The sequence below is a fragment of the Mercenaria mercenaria genome, chromosome 14 (genome assembly GCF_021730395.1).
Source record: "Mercenaria mercenaria strain notata chromosome 14, MADL_Memer_1, whole genome shotgun sequence".
Classification (NCBI taxonomy): domain Eukaryota; kingdom Metazoa; phylum Mollusca; class Bivalvia; order Venerida; family Veneridae; genus Mercenaria; species Mercenaria mercenaria.
Window position 1 is genome coordinate 7,685,732 of NC_069374.1, and position 20,250 is coordinate 7,705,981.

The 20,250-nt window shown below is 34.1% G+C and overlaps 1 protein-coding gene across 1 annotated transcript; it reads left to right on the top strand.

Moving 5' to 3' along the window:
* Nucleotides 1-5,300: 5,300 nt before the first annotated feature.
* On the top strand, nucleotides 5,301-19,121 carry LOC123526302 (heat shock 70 kDa protein 12A-like). Its single transcript, XM_045305390.2, has 7 exons — nucleotides 5,301-5,478; nucleotides 6,398-6,723; nucleotides 7,976-8,065; nucleotides 11,823-11,954; nucleotides 13,334-13,490; nucleotides 16,065-16,195; nucleotides 17,141-19,121. Exons 2-7 carry the CDS (start codon nucleotides 6,403-6,405, stop codon nucleotides 18,095-18,097), a joined length of 1,788 nt encoding a protein of 595 aa, XP_045161325.2. The 5' UTR covers nucleotides 5,301-5,478; nucleotides 6,398-6,402; the 3' UTR covers nucleotides 18,098-19,121.
* Nucleotides 19,122-20,250: the final 1,129 nt, after the last annotated feature.

Sequence of the window (20,250 nt, forward strand, 5' to 3'; positions counted from 1 at the left end):
AGTTCTTCTAATTCAGAAAAAAAACAATTTAGCACAGTTCAAAACAGTGGAAAGCTAGGAGACGTCTTTTCTGTAAATAAAGCACTATTTGTGAGTTACTTTTATGTCAATCAAATAAAGGTAAGCACATTACATGGTCTTTAAAGTCCGTATTTTGATTTGAAAATTCCTAAATTTAGCCCTAAAATTTCCATGAAATTGTACCAAATTCCTAATTTTAGCCCTATTTTTTTGTACAAATTGCCCTAAAATTAGCCCTAATTTTTTGTCGGGGTATGCTAGACAGCCTGTGAAGGGAGGCATATAGTTTTTGAACCGTCTGTCGGTCGGTCTGTCCGCAATTTTCGTGTCCGGTCCATATCTTTGTCATCCATGGATGGATTTTCAAATAACTTGGCATGAATGTGTACCACAGTAAGACGACGTGTCGCTCGCAAGACCCAGGTCCGTAGCTCAAAGGTCAAGGTCATACTTAGACGTTAAAGGTCATATTTCATGATAGTGCATTGATGGGCCTGTCCGGTCCATATCTTTGTCATTCATGCATGGATTTTAAAATTATTGGGTATGAATGTGTACCACAGTAAGACGACGTGTCGCGCGCAAGACGCAGGTCCGTAGGTCAAAGGTCCTAAACTCTAACATCGGCCATAACTATTCATTCAAAGTGCCATCGGGGGCATGTGTCATCCTATGGAGACAGCTCTTGTTTTTCAAAAATTTCTCAGATGCATGGTGACCCCAACTTTTTTCTTTCCGTTTTGAAGCATTTTTGTGTGTCATTAAAGCTGCAAAATATTTTGAAAATATTTAAGTCAGAATTATTTTTGTAGATCTAAGTCTAAATCTTTATACACCCAAAGGGACGTATTGTGTTCTGACGCCGGTGTCCGTCAGTCAGTCCGTCAGCAGTTTCGTATCCGCTCTGTAACTCTTGAACACATTGAAGGATTTCAAAGAAACTTGTCACAAATGTTCACCACATCGAGATGACATGCAGAGCGCATGTTTTGGATGGCTCTCTTTTAGGTCAAGGTCACACTGAGGGGTCAAAGGTCACATGAGCTTGTTTCGTGCCCGCTCTGTAACTCATGAACTGCTTGAAGGATTTTAAAGAAACTTGGCACAAATGTTCACCACATCGAGACGACAAGCAGAGCGCATGTTTCAGAAGGCTTACTTCATGGTCAAGGTCACATTTTAATAGGGGTCAAAGGTCATACCCTCGGGCGCATTTATATTACCCCGAATTCCGGTGCTCTTTTTAATTGAATGTTAAAATAATAACAAGTGAATGAAGTATTGCCATGCAATACAAAGTCCCCTACTGGAAGGCACCTAATTTTCTCTACTGCAGTATAACATAATGAACCGATATCTGTCAATGATGTATAAACAATATTGTACTATATATACAATATAATATAACAAAGCACTTGGATTAAAATTTGCATATATAAAAACGTACAGTTGTTTTCATTTGGATTTTTTTTTGGCCGATTATACAAAAAGCTATCTTAAAAGTTATTTCTAGTAACAACAAAGTGAAATTAATCCTAAAAAAAAATCTATATAATACAAGTCCACAAGAAAATCTTTACCAGGTAGAGATAGATCAAAATACACCTAAATATTGGATGTAACATGCATGTTGTACCACAGAAAAGTGGTCTAGATTTTTCCCTACGGCCAGTAATAAAAAAGTTACTATGTAATCTATTTATAGTAAAAACAAAGGGACGTAATTCTAAAAAAGTGTGCTTAATGGTGGTGAACATTTGTGCCAAGTTACATCAAAATCTCTCCATGCATGAAGAAGAAATGCTTCGGACAAAGTCTTTCTTGAATTTGACCTCTAAGTATGACCTTGACCTTAGACCTAGGGACCTGGTTCTGGCCAAGACAATTTGTCTCATGGTGGTGAACATTTGTGCCGTGTTACATTAAAATCCCTCCATGCATAAAGAAGAAATGCTCAAGACAAAGTCATTCTTGAATTTGACCTTTGACCTCTAAGTATGACCTTGGCCTTAGACCTAGGGCCCGGGCTTTGCGCACAACATGCTGTCTCATCCAGGGGAATGTTTGTGCCAATAGATATTTAAATCCTGTTTTGCATGACAAAGTTAAAGACCGGACAGGAAAAAAATCCTATTGACCTTTGATCTCAAATTGTGACGTTAACCTTTAAGCTAAGGTTCTAGGTGTTGAGCATGACAAGTCGTCTCATCATGGAGAACATTTATGCCAAGTAATATTGTTATCCCTTGATGGATGACAGAGTTCTGGGCCAGATAGAAAAAAAAACTCTATTGACCTTTGGCCTCCAATTGTGACCTTGACCTTTGAGCTAGGGGTCTGAGTTTAGCGCATGACATGTTGTCTCATCATTGGGAACATTTGTGCCAAGTAATATCAAAATCCCTTTATAGATGGCAGAGTTATGGACCGGACAGGAAAAAAACCCTATTGACCTTTGACCCCCAATTATTACCTTGACCTTTGCGCAAGGGCTCCGGGATTTGCGCCTGACACGTTGTCTCGTCATGGAGAACGTCTGTGCCAAGTAATATTGAAATCCCTTAATGAATGACAGAGTTACGGACCGGACACGAAACAGACCCTGTTCATGCCATGTTAACATTTGACTACTAAGTGTGACCTTGCCCTTTGAGCTAGGGGTCTGAAAGTTGTGCATGACACATTGTCTTATTATGAGGTACAATTGTGCCAAGTGATATTAAAATCCCAGTCATTCATTAAGGGATTTCAATATTACTTGGCACAGATGTTCTCCATGACGAGATAACGTGTCATGCGCAAATCCCGGAGCCCTATAAAAAAAACATTTGTGACAGGTTTACACATGTCAGGACAAGGTTTACACATGTCACGACACCGGTAAGTACTGTCAAACTAGGGAAATGTTAAGTCACGCGTATAAAAAATAGATATTATCATGATGAGACCTCAGGGGGGTTGGGGGTGGATGTAACATTTGTATGATACCTGTACATGGCTCTTGTAAGCCCGTATATATATATCCAATGGGTTTCCTCCATATATATTTTTGTCTACCTACCGGTTTCATATTATAATCATCACGGCATACATATAAAAAAGTGCATGATACCTGTACATGGTGGTGGTTTTAACACTGCATACGAGCTTTTACTGTTAGAACCATATAGGGAGATAATAAAAGCCATTAGATTCAATAAAACATACTAGCATGTTCATCAATATTCAAACCTTTGACATATATTAGAGAAAAAATACAATATTATTGCAAAATCACTCAATAAGTCATCTTCTAAGTCAACAAAAAGCTGCCCCAGGTAGAGACAGGTCAAGATAAACCTAAAAATTGCTGTTTCATCCATGCTGTACCACAGAAAAATGGTTTTTGTTATTCCGTATAAGCTACAAAATGAGCTATTTACAGGAATAGCAAAAGGATGTCATTTTAAATAAGAAGAAAAGAATTAAGTTCACAAATAAAAATTTAAACGATGCCGAAATACAATGTAAATGTAATTTATGGCTGGAGCTAAGTTCCAATGTTACTAAATCGAATAAACTAGAGGACTTACAGAAACTGGTCCTGAACAACAGACCAGTTTTTTTTTTGAATTTCAGAAATAGCAGCGTTAAATGACATTTATAGGTATTCAAAGTGAGAACTTATGTAACCTATGATCTTCATTTGTCATTTGCTTTATTAATAATAGATTATTAAGCAACACATTAATCAAAACAGCTCACCAACAAGAGAGCAAATTTGCTATAGTCGGTTGCATTAAAGGGAAAATAGAATACCATAAGTCACAATTTAAGGAGTTAGTACACCTTCTTACCAGCATTTATTCAAATTAGTTTATTGTATTTTGTGTAATTTAATGTTTTAGCTGCTATAATCTCCAGTTCGTTCCTTCAATTAAACTTTTTTTTATCCAGGTTAGAAGTACATGACCCTCCAAAGGTATTTTACATTAGAAGAAGAAGGGATATACAGATATTTAACACTTTATATTGTATTTCTGTCTCACTGTTATCCGCGGAAGTTTGCGCAGTTGATAATTTTTCTAGTATACTTATATCAGCTTAAAATGTATATGTCGTAGGGCTCGTGTTTCCATGGTAACGTATTTTCTCTCTTTAAAAACAAAACAACTAAGTTAATAACGGGCTTTTTCGACGGCTTCAATACCATTCTGTTAATGACAAAGATGGAATATTAATTTTTAAGCTGAATACCAAACACTTTACATGGTACCCTATTTATCATAACAAGAAAGAAACCATGATAACAGAGATTTTCAAAATATCTTATGTCTTGCCTTTTATCGCAGTTTCTTAGAAAAATGATAAATAAGATTATCTTTCTCGTTTAATGTAGCTTCAAAACAATTCATTTCTAAAGTAAGTTATATGTTTGTGTTATTTGCATTTATTTAAACAAATTTTGGTGTTGGAGGAAGACCCAAGGTGCCCCTCCGTGCATTTCATCATGGGTGGGTTCCTGGGTACTACCACCGAACTTCCTTTAACCAGCGATGTATAATTTATTAAAAAACTCATAATTCAGCTCAATAGCCAAACATACAATGAAATAAAAGTAATTTTAATAAATGAATAAATCAAAATCAAACAGACTTTTATAAAAGTATGACTTGATTTTTTTTCCGGGTACATACGTTTTTTTTCTTTTTACAAAACATTCAAAATCATCAGGTATATATTAATATGCCAATAAGTAGATTCTAAATATTGTGATGTCAAATAATACGTTAGATTAAACTCGTTTCAATATTTTTCCGATCCAGTCAAAAGTTCGAAATGCATTAATACTTTTTTCCTGTATTAAACTGTTTATGTGATGACTAAAGATCAATTGCGCATTAACTTTACAAACGAATGTTTACAATGTTGACCTGAAACGAGTACCTATAACGAAGATCAATAAATGTTTGAATAACAAAATGTTTACAAAGTGTTAACTATAAATCTAGACCGCTGTAATACACAATAACATGTGGGGGAGTTTATTTATAAACGTTGAAAATAGGTTTATAATTAAAAAACTACTTTTAGATAAAATGCTAATGAAGGTCCTACTGGACCAAGACTGGTAGGTTAATAAATAATAACATACCCATGTGTTCTACGTGTTGTTCCTCTATTAACCGTTAAGTTTTATTGAGTTGTATAACTTTTAAATACGTTCAATGAACCAAAACAGCAACGCAACATATTTAAGTAAAATACTATATACCACAGATGCATGTTGAATATTGTAAAGGCTGAACCTTCCAGAGGCTACGATGGTTTACTTACGTCACGTCGTCAAGTGAAAAACGTGCGCATGGGAAAGCGTTGTTGTACAACGTTTGCTAATCAAAGAGCCGTCGTTATTTCAAGAATCTGTCGTTTCAGAGATCTATTTCTACGACAGAACGAAGCTGTAAATATTATATGGTATGCATTGCGGTCGCGTAGTTTTCATCTGGATATAAATTATTATTATTTTTTATAATTTTATTCGTCTTTTCCTTTTGCATAATTTCACGGTATATTCTTTGTTTTCATTTTGTTTTTATTTTAATTTATTACTCGCGAAATATTAGATCTATCTATTTCTAACAAACAAACATTACAACATGAGTGACCTCAAAAAGCAATAAGGGTCATCTTGTTCACAATACTACCAAGTTCAAGGTTTTGGGTCAAGAAGTTCTCAAGTTAATGGACGGAAACCGTTCGATCTACCGACAAACGGACGGACGGAACGACCAACCGACTTTATATACTGTACATTTCAACAAAATGGTTAAATCAATTTAATTATGAATGAGAAATAACTGTTATTGGAAACTAGCATATTAATGGAATAGAATCAAATCATTGTGTTTCATCTATAAATGGACCTTAGAGTACATAACAAAATAAAAAGTAACAATTACATAAACACAAAAATGTAGCTTCCAATGTATGCACTATAAAAACGATATTTTCATGTCGGTATTTTTAGACTTATTTATTTGTATGCCATCTTTTCACTTGTCGTTAAATATCATAGTATCGTCTTGTAAGTACTGTGTAGTTTATTCGACTGTTTATCGTCGTTAAGGAAGTTTATTGAGATGTTTTAATATGATTTTTGTTTACGAGTGTTATAACCCACTAAGGGTAAATGTAAGCTTTAAAATACTGATAAAATTTCACACAAAGTATTTGAATTCAGTTTTACGTAGATATAAGTAATAAGCATTGTATCAATTTACATGCAAGTTTAACTGAATGAAAGTGTGACCATCTGGATGTTTAAACAAACAGATACTGCGCAAATACGAATATTCGTTGATACGTCTTTATACTCTATGTTGATATCCCATAGAGGCAATGGCTAGCAGACCAAATTCATCGGTTAATATTGCTGTTGCCGCAATTGATTTCGGAACAACATGCACCGGATACGCATACTATTTGAGAAAGGACAAGAAAAAGGGCAGTTCCCTTCGCAGTATCAACACAGAACAGGCTTGGGAAGGAACCTCTGAAATGGGTCTTCAAGCGCCAACTACGGTACTCTTTGATAAAAACGGGAAATTTAGTTACTTCGGGTTTGAAGCGGAGACAAAATACAAGTCACTAACTGCCACAAATGAACATAAAGGATGGTATTATTTCCGATATTTTAAAATGAAATTACACCATGAAAGGGTAAGTTTTGTTACTTTTCTTAAGTATTTAGTTTAGAATCATTCAAATATTATCAAACGCTGCTCAAATATGATACAGTACTATGCTTCCAATGAATATTAAACTGTATGCAATATCGTTTCAATCGATTTAAAAAAATGAGATATCTTTGCTATACCATTTAAAAATAATACAAAGCGTGAATACAAGCGTGTTCTTCGCTATAAATGGTGTGGTATATTTTCGTCTCCCAAGCGCAGAAAGTGGATAAGTGCATTGAAATAAAAACAGACTTATCCCATTTTGCGCTCAGATTACGATTCGATATTTCAGTCAGTATTTTGTGTAGTGGGATTTAACGTCACACCGACACAATAAAAGGTCATATGGCGACATTTCAGCTTTTGGTGGTAGAGAATATCCCCAGGAGCCCATCCAGGGATTGTTTCATCACGGGCATCCATGCAGAACCACCGACCTTCTATAAGCCAGCTGCAGATCGATGGCATTCTCGGATGAAAAGTTCAACGCCCCAAGCGAGGCTCCATTTCACATCAATGAGGGGCGAGCGATACTAACCATGCTTTCTTATTTCAAGGATAAGAAACACATTTGTAAATAAATAAAGCAGTTAATAAATGTAGAACCAATATTCATATTTTAGATAAAACTTTTGATTGAGTTTAATGCATAAGGTCAGTTTTAATCTGATACTCATTTTCCATGCAAAGTAATTTCCATGCAAAATAATATGTGTTTACAACTTTTTGCAATAGTATTCAATATGCCTTTTTATCCTTTTTTTTTAACAAACACATACATTTTAAAGATGTTTTAACAACAGAAACAATAATCATTATTAAATGTAAATGAAGTTTACAAACAGCTTAACCGTAAACATGACACTGACATTATATTTTTGTTTTATGTAGATATTCATAGCAGTCGGTAAAGAAGTGTTCATCTCTTGTTCACAGTGAACAAGACTATTTTAAAACTTTAAATCGCAATGTCTCAGTACTTTTATGTTTCATATCTAGATTTTACATAATAATGATAGAATTTTAAGTTATAATAATAATAATAGTGAAAGGGTATAATTTAAAGGCTGACCCTTTAAAGTACTAGTCAATTTTGTTTGTCGCAGTCTCTTATATATGTGAATGACATTGTATATTGTATTTAATGTGTTATGATTTATGTTGTATATTGATGCACAGTGAAGAGACTATAAGAATTATATAAACAGGTGTTTATAGGTGTTTGTTTTCAGGACTTGAGCCATGACATGTTGATGGAGGACAGCGAGGGAAAACCGTTCAAATCCATTCGTGTTTTTACTGCGGCTATCGGATATATAAAAGTAATACTTGTTTATCAACACTTTGATAACAAACGAATATATAGATTGTCTTAAAATGTCTTATTTGTATTTTATCATTCTGAAAATTATGATTATTTATATATGGTCGCAGACTAGACATTTACACATTAGTAGTCATTTAAAGTTTTCTTCGTTTTGGGTTTCATTTATAATAAGCGATACCAAGTCTTATATTATAAATTCATTTGATAAATAGAGGATATTGAATTTTCGTTTTACATTTTTCATCAAAGGACAACGCCATTTGTAAAATATTATTGCGTAGTTATACACCATTTACCACATTGAAAAAAAAAACAAAAACAAAAAAAAACAAAACATTTGATAATTGAATTTTCAATTTTAAACCCGACATTAACAGCAACAATACTTTATTATTATAATATTATAGTATTATTTCCAAAATGAAGAAAAAAAAAAACGACATCAATATTTCATCATAAATTCACTTGGCTTAAGCATTTGATCTACTGGAATATGAATACGATAGATATTGATTCCTATACTACTGCCATAAAACTAAAATGGGTCAAAGCGCTGACAGATAATAACAATGCAAGTTAGAAAATCATGCCAAATTACTATTTAGACTTTGGAAATGGCTTAATAATTTTTAAATGTAATTCGAGTAGTGTAAAACGTATTCAACTGAATAAAATTTTAGATTTGTTTTAAACACTTAATAGAGTCTGGCTGAAGATAAAAAAATCTAGAAAGACACCCTGAAATAAAGACATTCGTTTGGGTTAGAAGACAAATGTTATGGGGTAACATTTTCGTACAAATAAATAATATTTTTTTGGAAAGTTGGATTAAATCAAATATAATATTCGTAAATGACACAATAAATACAAAAGTAGAAATTGGTCAAAATATCATACTTGCAATTCACATTAAATCTGTTAAATGATTGGTGTAAAATTAATTGTATGTCTGTTAATACCTACTCTATTCAAAGATCCGAATATTTATTTGTTTGTGGTGATTCAAAATTAGATTATGTCAGTCAGTATTTGTACCTTGGTATTATGTTGACAGAACACCTTGATTATAATGTAACAGCAAAAGTTGCTGCCCAAAGTGCTGGACGTGCACTGACTTCATCTCAGTGTTGTTATATTTTCTGGTCCTTCGGGATCATTGATTTCAACACATTTAGATTTGAAGATTGAATACTGCTTAAGCCGGTGCTAGGGGGCGTGGGCAGTGTTGCATTTTCCATTACTGCTCATGAACAGACTCAATCAAACCGAGTCTGCAATTTTCACTGTTTGCCTTGTTTTCGGTGCTTCCGAGGGATCTACTTTTCAGATTTTATTCTTATTGCTCGCTTCAAAAACAATGGAGGCTTACCATAGGATGTATACACAAAACTGTATTATTCAATTGTTGTCCCAATTATAACGTATGGCTCCTCAATTTTTGGGAACTAAGGTATTTTCATGTATACATGCAGTCCATCACCGGGCCATGAGATTCTACCTTGGTGTCTATATACACCAAATGTGGCTGTTTATGGTGAAATGGGTTGGAAGCCAATCCTTATAGATCAGTGGACTTCAGTATGTAATCATTAGTATCGCTGTTTGAGTTATGAAAATACACGTATAAATAAAAAGATCTTTAGCTGGTCCTGTAAGAAAGGTAACTCAAGATGTAACTCAAGATGTAAGAACTGGCCATTTATTGTTAAAGAAAAATTTAAGTGTTTAGAGTTAAATGACTTCTTGCAATTACTTTTCTCAAGAAAACGCTTAATTGAAACTATGTCTACTGTTCTGTTAAATACTCATGAGAATTGATCAAATTGAGAAATATGGTGATAAACTTAAGGAGTTCTGCCGTGTGGTGGCCAATGTTGGGGGCTTTGTGGGTGATGAGAATTTGGTCGTCTGGTGCCTCCGTATGGCCAGTTAGGGGACTGCAGTGTTCTCTTATCAACTGCAACAATTGCGGTGTGGTGGATAAGAGGATGCTGTAGATCATTTCCTGGTGGCTTGGATCTGCTGGCTGATCTAGGTTGTATCGCTTGTTGGACCACTTGCATTGGCTGTCACACGGTGATGCTCATTTGATTGTCATAATAAACATATATTATAAAATGTGAATATATATATATAGTCTCTTGTAATTCAAATTTGAGTGGCCATTTACTTGTGTTTTATTATGTATATATCATGTTTTATACTGTAAGCATGTAAATGGAAGAAACTGAAATAAACAAATAAATTCAAATTCATACTAAATAAGCTGATAGACAAAAGAAACTATTTAGTTGAATTGAATCAGATTTTCCAGGCTATACCAAAATCATGGCAACAAAAGCTCAAATCTGAAGACTCGTCTATAACTAAAGTAAAAACTGATAGAATCATAAAAATATGAAGGAAAATCTTTAGATACGCTAGATACAAAAGCTATTTATAAAGTATTAGTCAAAACAATATTTACGAAACCGATTACTCATAAGTATTGGTCAACTTAAATAAATGAAGAAATAGAATGGAACTGCGTCTATCAATATATAAAGATAATCCCCGATAATCGATATAAACATTTTAATTTCAGAGTCCATAAACATAGTATTTATGAGCAGAGACATACACCGATACTCCTGGAAACAAATTCTGAAAATCCTGTGTGTTAAATGTAGAGGATTATGAACCTCTGTCCATAAATTGTACAACTGGATGAAAATACAAAGTCTGCTTTATTTATAAGTGTGGAATTCAAAGAAATATGCGCAACTTTAAATGTTTCATTTTTGGATACAAAATTTTTGAACCTAATTATTTCTTTACCAACATCTTTTTAACTATCGTAGGGTTTAGCTTTTAAAATTCTTTTTGTAAGTGAAAATTGGTCGATAGAATATGACATATATAAAGTTTTTAGATCAGAATTCGAAATCATGCATCATTATTACAATTTTTCAAAAATGTTCATACAGTGCAACCTCAGAGCAACACCCTTACGGAGATACAAATATTGACTGTTATGTAGAAGATGTTGTTCTGGAGAGGTAAATTTAATGGTATATTTCAGCTTAGGAAAATTTTGATGATGCTGTTATAGAGAGGTTTATGCTTAAGAGAGGGCCGCTCTGGAGAGGTTGTACTGTATAACTTTTTTTAATCTTTACTAGAAAACACATATCTATTCTCGTTTATACTAATGAAACTGTATTTGACTCGTCTCACTGCTGTATTGCTGTATATATGTATATATAACTATATATGAATAAAAGAATCTCTGCTTCATAAAAAGTAATTACATAAAAATATGAACATGTTTTAGCCCCATTTATTAATATCTATTAGGAACCAACAATCTAAAACAAATATAGAACCAAATTGTAAATCTTAACTTGTTTGATTGAACTTATTATAATTATTATATTATAATAATTGGTTTCCTTATTGGTTAGAGTTTTATTAAAATTTACTGGCAGGGTTTCTTTTATTATCAGCATTGCTTTTCTATTAATACACAATGAACATAGATAAATAAAGCGATAAATAATACTTAAATTCATGGACATAATGGCTTGAGGTTTGATTCTATTTAAAAAGCCAGTTTGGACGTGATGTAAATATTGATACTAGCACAGAATTATTGAAATGTTGATTAAAGATAATATGACAAATATTTATTACATGTATAAGCAGCTTAGCTTTTGAAGAGTAAATGTTTATATTACTTACAGTTTTTGATGCAGTTACATTTAACTTTACAGTCACATTTAATGAAAAAGCTGCAGAATGCCTTAGCTTTCGGGGTAGAAGAAAAGGATGTTATGTGGGTAATCACAGTACCAGCCATATGGAGAGATTCGGCTAAACAATTTATGAGGGAAGCGGCTAAAGCGGTATTATTTTATCACTGTCAATTTGTTAAATCCCTCGATATCCACATAGGAACATATGTTAATGTACATGCCATTTTCCACCAACTCTAGTAAGTCACTCTTTCACATCTGCCACCAGGCATCCGTTGTCATTAGACATTTTCATTTCAGCAATAAGGTGATATTTGAATAAAACTGGCACAGATGCTCCTTCCTAAGATTTCCTATTTCAATTTTATTTAATTGGTCCTTTTCGGTTGCATGCATGGGCAAACAGAGCTAAAATTAAAGCAATCAAACGAATTCCACTTGTTAATTCACTGACGTGATTTGGAAAAGAAAACAACACAGATATGCCCCCTTGATGGTCGACCTTCTAAGATTGCTCAGATCATCGTGATTCTCAGGAAGACATGATTGCTACGGAGAGTGGTCGATTTTTCATATAGAGAATACCATATCAGACTTTGCTGACCAAATTTATAAATATATTTACAAGGAAAACCGCGTCATATACTGATTGCATAATTTTGATTTAATGTCACATGCTTTTGGCGACCATCTACTAAAAGTGTGCAGTTATCCAGACTGATCAAAAGTCATGACGATCAGAGCGAGCGAATGGTTGCCCTACATGCATAAAGTTAGAAACTGAAGGAGATCTTTGGAAGAGAAACTACTGGCTCAATATTTCACCTAAAAAGACTGAGTATGTTCCTGACTTTATGTCAAAACCATTCAAGTCATTTTTATTCATCTGAAAAGTTACTTCCAGTGGAAAGGGGATAGTTTTTCATATATGCATGGATAATCTTGTCTTCTGAATCTGAATGTCCGCTTTCAAAGTGATAAGGAAGAAACATGTTTACTTGGATGTCTTTCAGCAATTTGAAACGTGTATAAGCCGTGGCGATTCGTCAAGCACTTTGTCATTAGGGGAATGTGTCTTCGTAACTTGTTTATGTATTAGAAAATATTTTGGAAGTCTTAAATAATATGTCATAAATGAGGATTCAATAGTCTTTACTGCTTATTTGTGCTTTAATGGCAACCGAAAAAAAACCCAACAACAACAACACATAAACCATGAAAATACAAAAATGTATAGATAAGCCAATGATGAAACCAAAAATATACAATTTTTTTTCAATAAAATCCTTTAAACTGTTTCTAATCATTTAAATTATGATATCAAGTTTGTATACGTCATGTCTCAAAAGGCCCCCACGACTTACTTAAAAACATTGCAAGTCTTGAATTAGTGAAGATAATTTTTTGATTTGTTCATTTCTTTTAGATATGAAAAGTTAAAGAATGTTTTTCTTGACTATCTTTTATCCAAAGCTTGATGTTTTGTCACCTATATAGGCTTTGCCATAGAACGGCCCATATAATTTCAGGCTGGTATTCCTAATGAAAATCTCAAGCTTGCGTTGGAACCGGAATCAGCAGCCATTTTCTGCAAGGAACAAGCGATAAACAAAGCTGACGGAATGGATGGAACGTTTCTATCTGCCTTCAACCCAGGACAGAAATACCTTGTTGCTGATCTTGGAGGTAAAGCTACTCTATACTTTTTACATAGATGAAGGTCAATCTTGTGATTCAAATCCGTTTTGATTTGGTTGAAGAAATGAAGATAATTCTAGAAAATGTGTATCATATTTTATAGAAATAAATACGTTCTAAGGAAACTGCCATATCCTTAAAATAAAACATGGCATAGAATATGTATGGATTTGTGTACAATAGATATGTACACAGAAATATATATACAATGTAAAGAAATGACAACTAAGAAAAAATGCTTGGCTGAACAAGACAGGGCACCGCCATTAACTGGTCAGTGACAAAAAAAGACCAATAAGAAGCCTAAACAGGATAACTGTGCACAGAAGATCACTGTTTCTATGTGTAAAAATTACAGGACAGAATGAAAAAAATAAATACATGTTATAGTGAATTCTTAATACACACAATTGTAAAAAAATCACAAAAATATATATAAAACTAAAGAAACCTTATAAAACAATAACTATGTAATCTTAGTCAAGTTCCAAACAGGATTGTTTTATCTAAATTAAAATCTGTCACTAGGTCGAATCACAGAAAAACCTTGTAAACATACTCGGGTCCATTTTGCCTGTCCTGTCTGATCTATATGTAATTTCACAGAATATTTGCCTTTATAAAAACAGGTCAAATTTGAAACAGGGTCAAAAACTTGGACAAAATATAAAATCAAAGCCTTGAAATGTCTGATGGTTGCGGGGTTTTGGTAGATTTATTTTCTGTTTAAATGTCAGTCTATGAATATGCATGAATGTGAAACAAATACAAATTTAATGTGCCTCATATCTAAGATGAATTCTGCCTGACTCAGCTTGTGATGTAACCATGGGCTGGAATACCTTATCAGTGATAGATCTAATATAATCTAAATGGTCAGTGTGAGTGGATACAGGTTGAACAAGAACTGCTTGTTCATTGATAATTCATCCGCATTATTCATGAATGGGACTATTTTGTGTAGCACATGAACATCCTTTGGATGTGATTCGGAATAAAAATAAAGATGCTATGATTGTCAGAAATACACTTTAACTTTGGTAGCGGGATAAGCCCGCAACCAAAGTCGTCTTAACACTGTTGATGCTTTATTCTATACATGAACTATATGAAATGTGGTTATTAATCTTGTGACTGAAAAAGTGGGTCACTAGACCACTTAATCAAATCAAAAACACAAACTTGTAACACTCCTGATGCCACATTTTCTCTGTTATATATATGAAACAGGGTTAGAATGTTTATTTTGTATGAAATCTAAGTTCATTTTGAAGTCTAAATCTCGTCGGAAAATCTTTTGACCATTCTAAAAGCCATATGTTCTAATTGATATACAGTTGAATATCGTTACCTCGATATCGGTTAGCTCGATACTCCGGTTAGCACGATGTGTTTGAGTCGGTCCCGATTTTTCCCTATTTATCTTAATGTAATTATTTATCATTACCTCGATATGATTAGCTCGGTATTTCGTTTAGCTCGATGAGATTTTCAGTCCCGTCAACTTACGTGTACTGATTTTACACCTGGTTTCGTCGATATCACAGTTTGTCAAAAAATATCCATGTTATTTGTAAGGCGTGAAAATCAACCTATTGTTGTCCGGCGATGTATAAATTATATTCAAGTTAGTTAGTTTGTGTGTTTGTTTTGTTTGTTATTTAATCTTTAATCCAATTTAAATGTCAGGAAGCTTTGCATTTAATTCCCAATAATTAGTCTTATAAAACACCATGCAAGCAGGAAAGCTGTTTTCCAATATAACAACTAATTTGGATGAAATATTTCCTGTTTGACGGAGTAAAAATCTACCATTTAGGATTGAGTAACAATATGCGTATTTAACTGGCAAATTTTCGTTATCGAAGCACAGTCAAAATGACAACTCAACTAGGAACATTACCGCTGCATTCAGACATGTTTAGGGAAGGAATCAAAATGCTAATGTTTAAATGTATATTTTCAAAAATTAAAAAGTTATATGTAAGTATTTAATTAACATGTTTTATATGTCAATAAAATGAAAATCATATTTACGTTTTATATTATTTCTATCCCCTTTCAAGCGCTCTGGAAAATAGCATTAGATACAATGACAATATAGACGTCCAACACAAGTACAAAGTAGTCTCTAATAGTCGATATCGTTACGTCGAACTTCGGATACGTCGATGCAATTTTTACAGTCCCTTGAATATCGAGGTAACGGTATTCGACTGTATTTGAAACCTGGCTAGAATGTTTGTCTTTATGAAATCTAGGTACATTCGAAACTAGTTTATCTTGAGTCAAAGGTATGCCTCTTGGTCAATGACAATTATTATTGTTAAACTAAACTGGATCAACTTGGCATAAAAATTAGGTCGCAAAATTAGATAACAGGAAATTATTTATGTTAGAGATCACATTACGAATGGATACCCATGAAACGTTTCTTATCAATTTAGTTTCTTCGTACTAAATACGATTGTTATCTTACATGATAGTTTGTAATGCCATAAAGCGGAGGTTAGGTGAGAGATGCAATATAGTAATGATCTTTTTTGTTTTGTTTTCGTACAGGAGGAACCTTAGATACAACAGTACATGAAGTTTTACCAGACGGTTTGTTAAAAGAGCTGCATGCTGCAACTGGTGGTGCTTGGGGAGGACAAGTGGTAAACGAAGCTTTCGAAGACCTAATAAAAGACCTAGTAAGTATTACATAATCATACACTTTAACTCTGCAAACCTGTTTAAGAAAAACATATATGTAATAAAGTTTATCAGGAAATCGTACAGCAAAGACGTTTAAATTGAAATCGACGTATATGCGAGCGACAGGTCTTGTCTTATTCAATATCAGCAAATACTAAAAATGCCTGCAATATACTTCAAATTTCTGTAAGATATCTGTCTTCTGGCCTGTTTCGTCGGGCCCTTAAGGGTGTTTCTCTTGTTGCTCTGTCTTCTGAAAAGGCATTGAGTACATACGTTTTTGGTTCTAAAGGTTTGCTTTTTATATATTTATATACGAGCATTTTTGTGTTTTACATGCCATTCCTTTTCGTTTCCATTACGTGTGTTAGAGATTCACCTGGAGGGGATTACTTTTATTTACACTGTCCCGTGTCTTTGGAACATGGTGGGGGTAAGAGTGAGGTTGCGTGCGCACCATAAACCGGTTTAAGCTCCCCAGTGGTGTTTTTGCCACTGACCGTTCCAAGGCGGTGCCCCACTGTGTTCCTTTGTTTGTTCGTTTTGTCCTATTGTGTTGGCTTTGTGTGTGAGCGCGTGTATGTGTATGTGTGTGTGTTTGTGGTGTGCACGTCTGCGTGCTGTGGGTTTCATTTTGGGGAGGCTGCGTTTTTGGTACGTGGCATTCCCTGTTTGATATTTGTCTTTGTTTTTTTACCTTCTTACATGTACTTACATCATAACAATAATAAAATATCTAAATAAACAGCGACTTCAAATGTTTATTCTTACATAAGAAACGAGTTGTATTGTTCTTTCTGTTTAAACTGTGTTACCATTTTCCTTTGACTTAAAACGATCAGTTTACATAATTTCGGCAAAGTATGAAAATGCTTATTTAAAAGCTTTATATAAATATATTGAGTACAATAAATATTCCATACACAAGCTGGTTTTTTCAGGTTGGAAATGACGTATTTAGAAAGTTTTGCACGGAAAAGACCAACAATTGGATTACACTGCAAAAGAGCTTCGAATGCCGAAAACGAGAATTTACATCACACACTGAAACATCAGACATTGATATTCCGAGGGGATTGGCAGACATCTATAAAGACATTACCGGAAAAGAACTAAAGAATGAAAGGTTAATACATAATATAAAGATAGTAGGGGATGGCGACATTCTGAGACTGCCACCAGAAGTGATGAAAGGTTTGTTTGCAAAGGCAACTGATAAAATTGTACAGCACATTGAACAACTCTTAAAAAACAAGGAAATTAGAGGCGTTTCATCTATTCTCCTTGTAGGAGGATTCTCTGAGTCACAGATCGTTAGTAAATCAATTAGAGATTATTTTCAAAAATTAAAGGTGATTGCCCCAGGCTCGTCAAGTTCCGCCATATTGCTGGGAGCAGTGATGTATGGTATCAATGACAAAATCATAGCCTCCAGGATAAGTCCGTACACGTACGGCATACATACAAGGCGGAAGTTTGACAAGAAGATACATCCAAAAAAACGTATGGTCCAGCTTGAAGGTCGACAGGTCGTTAACAACGCCTTTTGCAAACAAATAGAAAAGGGAGAAACCGTTTACGTAGGAAGAGATACCAAAGGTACGTCTTTTACTGTCATTAACCGAAACAATCCGCTTGTATTTTGGAAAGTTTGTCAGACAGATGACGTTGCTCCTGTATTCTGTGACGATACCGGTTGCAGCTGCATTGGACAACTATCTGTCAGGATTCCGGAACATATCACAGACACAAAAATAGGGATGAGAGTTTACATGACATGTCAGGGGACAGAACTACAGGCAACCGTCAGTCTTCCAGCTCACAAGATTACTGTCGATGGTACATTCAATTTTTTGGACAAAGATTACCAGTATTCTGGTGACTCGATAGAAGATTAACAATCTCAGATGACTATTATTTTATAGTCGTCAAATGATTTTAATATGCTATGCTATGAATAGTTCAATTTACCTGTTGATTTGTATTAAGATTCGCTGAAGAAGTCACATATTCTTCTTTCGGTTTATCAACATTAGAAAGTGCATAGAAAAATGACCAATATGAACATAAGAGATGCACAGACATCGCCCAGCTTAACTGTCTGATATATGCGAACGTTCATGATTTGAGAACGAAATAGCAGATACTACGACTTTTCATTGTAACAATGTGGATATTATTCAAAATGCGGTTCAAAGCGTGAAAATTGCAGTAAGGTAAATGTAAACGAACTGCAATAACTTTGAACATGATCCCTGCATAGTGCCGTATCTATTTCTAATCTTGCGAAGGGCAAAAGATAAAAGGTAAGGGTAGATTTCCCGAAATTACAGAGCACCACAAACACAGGCATAGACACGTCACCAGAAAAGAACATCTTCGTCGTATTCTACCATGAACAATCTGGAAAATAACACAAAACAAACAAATCATTTTTAACTTACACAAACGGACACACCTTTCGTTTTTCACTTATTTTAAAAAGTAGAAAACAAAGAAAAGATAAAATGCACATTTGTTCTCGTTGTCTGTTAAAACATAGGTGCATCTTTTCTATTCTCAATTCACTAGGTAAGTAACGAAGTTAAAAGACTCGCAGATATATACAATTATCTTTAGTCATAATTCCTACAGAATCTTTGGATAGAAGAAAGGAAATATTAATATTATTGTTTTGTTTTGTGTGATACATCTTAATCTTAAGTAATGTAGATAATTTATCTGATAAAATTGGTTTTGAATATTGGTCATATTATCTAAAGTCTTTATAATTTGCCAAATTAATTCATGTATTATTCGTTAAATCACTTCTATAATTATCCGGGCGCAAGTACCTTCTCTTTAAATACTGATGCTTAGTTAAAATCAGATTGTACCCATCAAGATTGCTGTCATATCTTAATAAAAACTTTGTTGACTGTTTCAGGCGTTGTCGTATCTGTGGTCATATTGTGAAATAAATAAAATTTAAATTTTTACAAAAGAGCTTTTAGCGTCAAACCTGTCAAGCTCAGTGCTGTTGGAAAGCTAATGAGATAAATGTGTTTACTTATTTATGCCCGCCTCGGCGGGATGATATTACGATAGGAATTTAATATGAAAGTCTACGAAAAAGTCTGAAAATCCCGGATGTGGAGAAACAAAACGTGTTTAAGATGTTCCCGCCAAGTAATAAACCAGAAGCTGTGCTTAGTTGTAATATGAAGACACTCCCTCAGGAATAAACTCTCTGCGTCAGACCAGCTGCAATAATTATCGTCATCTGAAGATCTATTTTCTTGTCGCTGAACCAGCCACTCTGCCTAACTGTGACCTCTCTGTTTGTTTGTCTCTCTGTCTCTCTCCGGTGGGGCTCAAACCCCGAGCTCTAGATCCAGAGACGAACGCACTACCACTGAGCTACCAGGGTTTATTATTGCACTTTCAGTGAAGTAATTTTGTTTATTGGTAGAGCGTCCGCCTCCGGTGCGGAAGATCGCGTATTCGATCCCCGGTCGCGTACCATACCAAGGATGTGAAAACTGGAACTAGTTACTTCATTAATATGATCAGCACTAGGCAGATAGAACAGGCTCTTCTCTGAACTCGTAATCTCGTATGAATGAGATGTGGAAACTGGTGTCTAAATTGGTAGAATTTGTTTCAAGATTCACCTTAACGTAATTAGTGTAACAATAGTAATTTTTTATTGAAAAATACTATTTTCGTGCTGATTATACATGTTAAGAAGAGCAACCGTCTGACATGTTGTAATAGATTACATCGATAAATATTTCTTGTAAAATCTAGAAAAATACTTATATCATAAAATTACATTTGAACGAACTTCTAAACGTTAAAACATGTTAAAGTAACCATTTTCAGGGCATTAAATCGACAACTAGTTTGTTCACAAAGCCAAGCTTGTGATTATCTTATTTTCAGCCAAAAATAAAATATTTGAAATGTCACTTTAAGGGAACGCCACAAGTCAAGTGTTATACCTAAGAATTAGGGCACAATGACTTCGACTATACAATCCAGAAAGAATCTTAATATAAGAAAATGACGA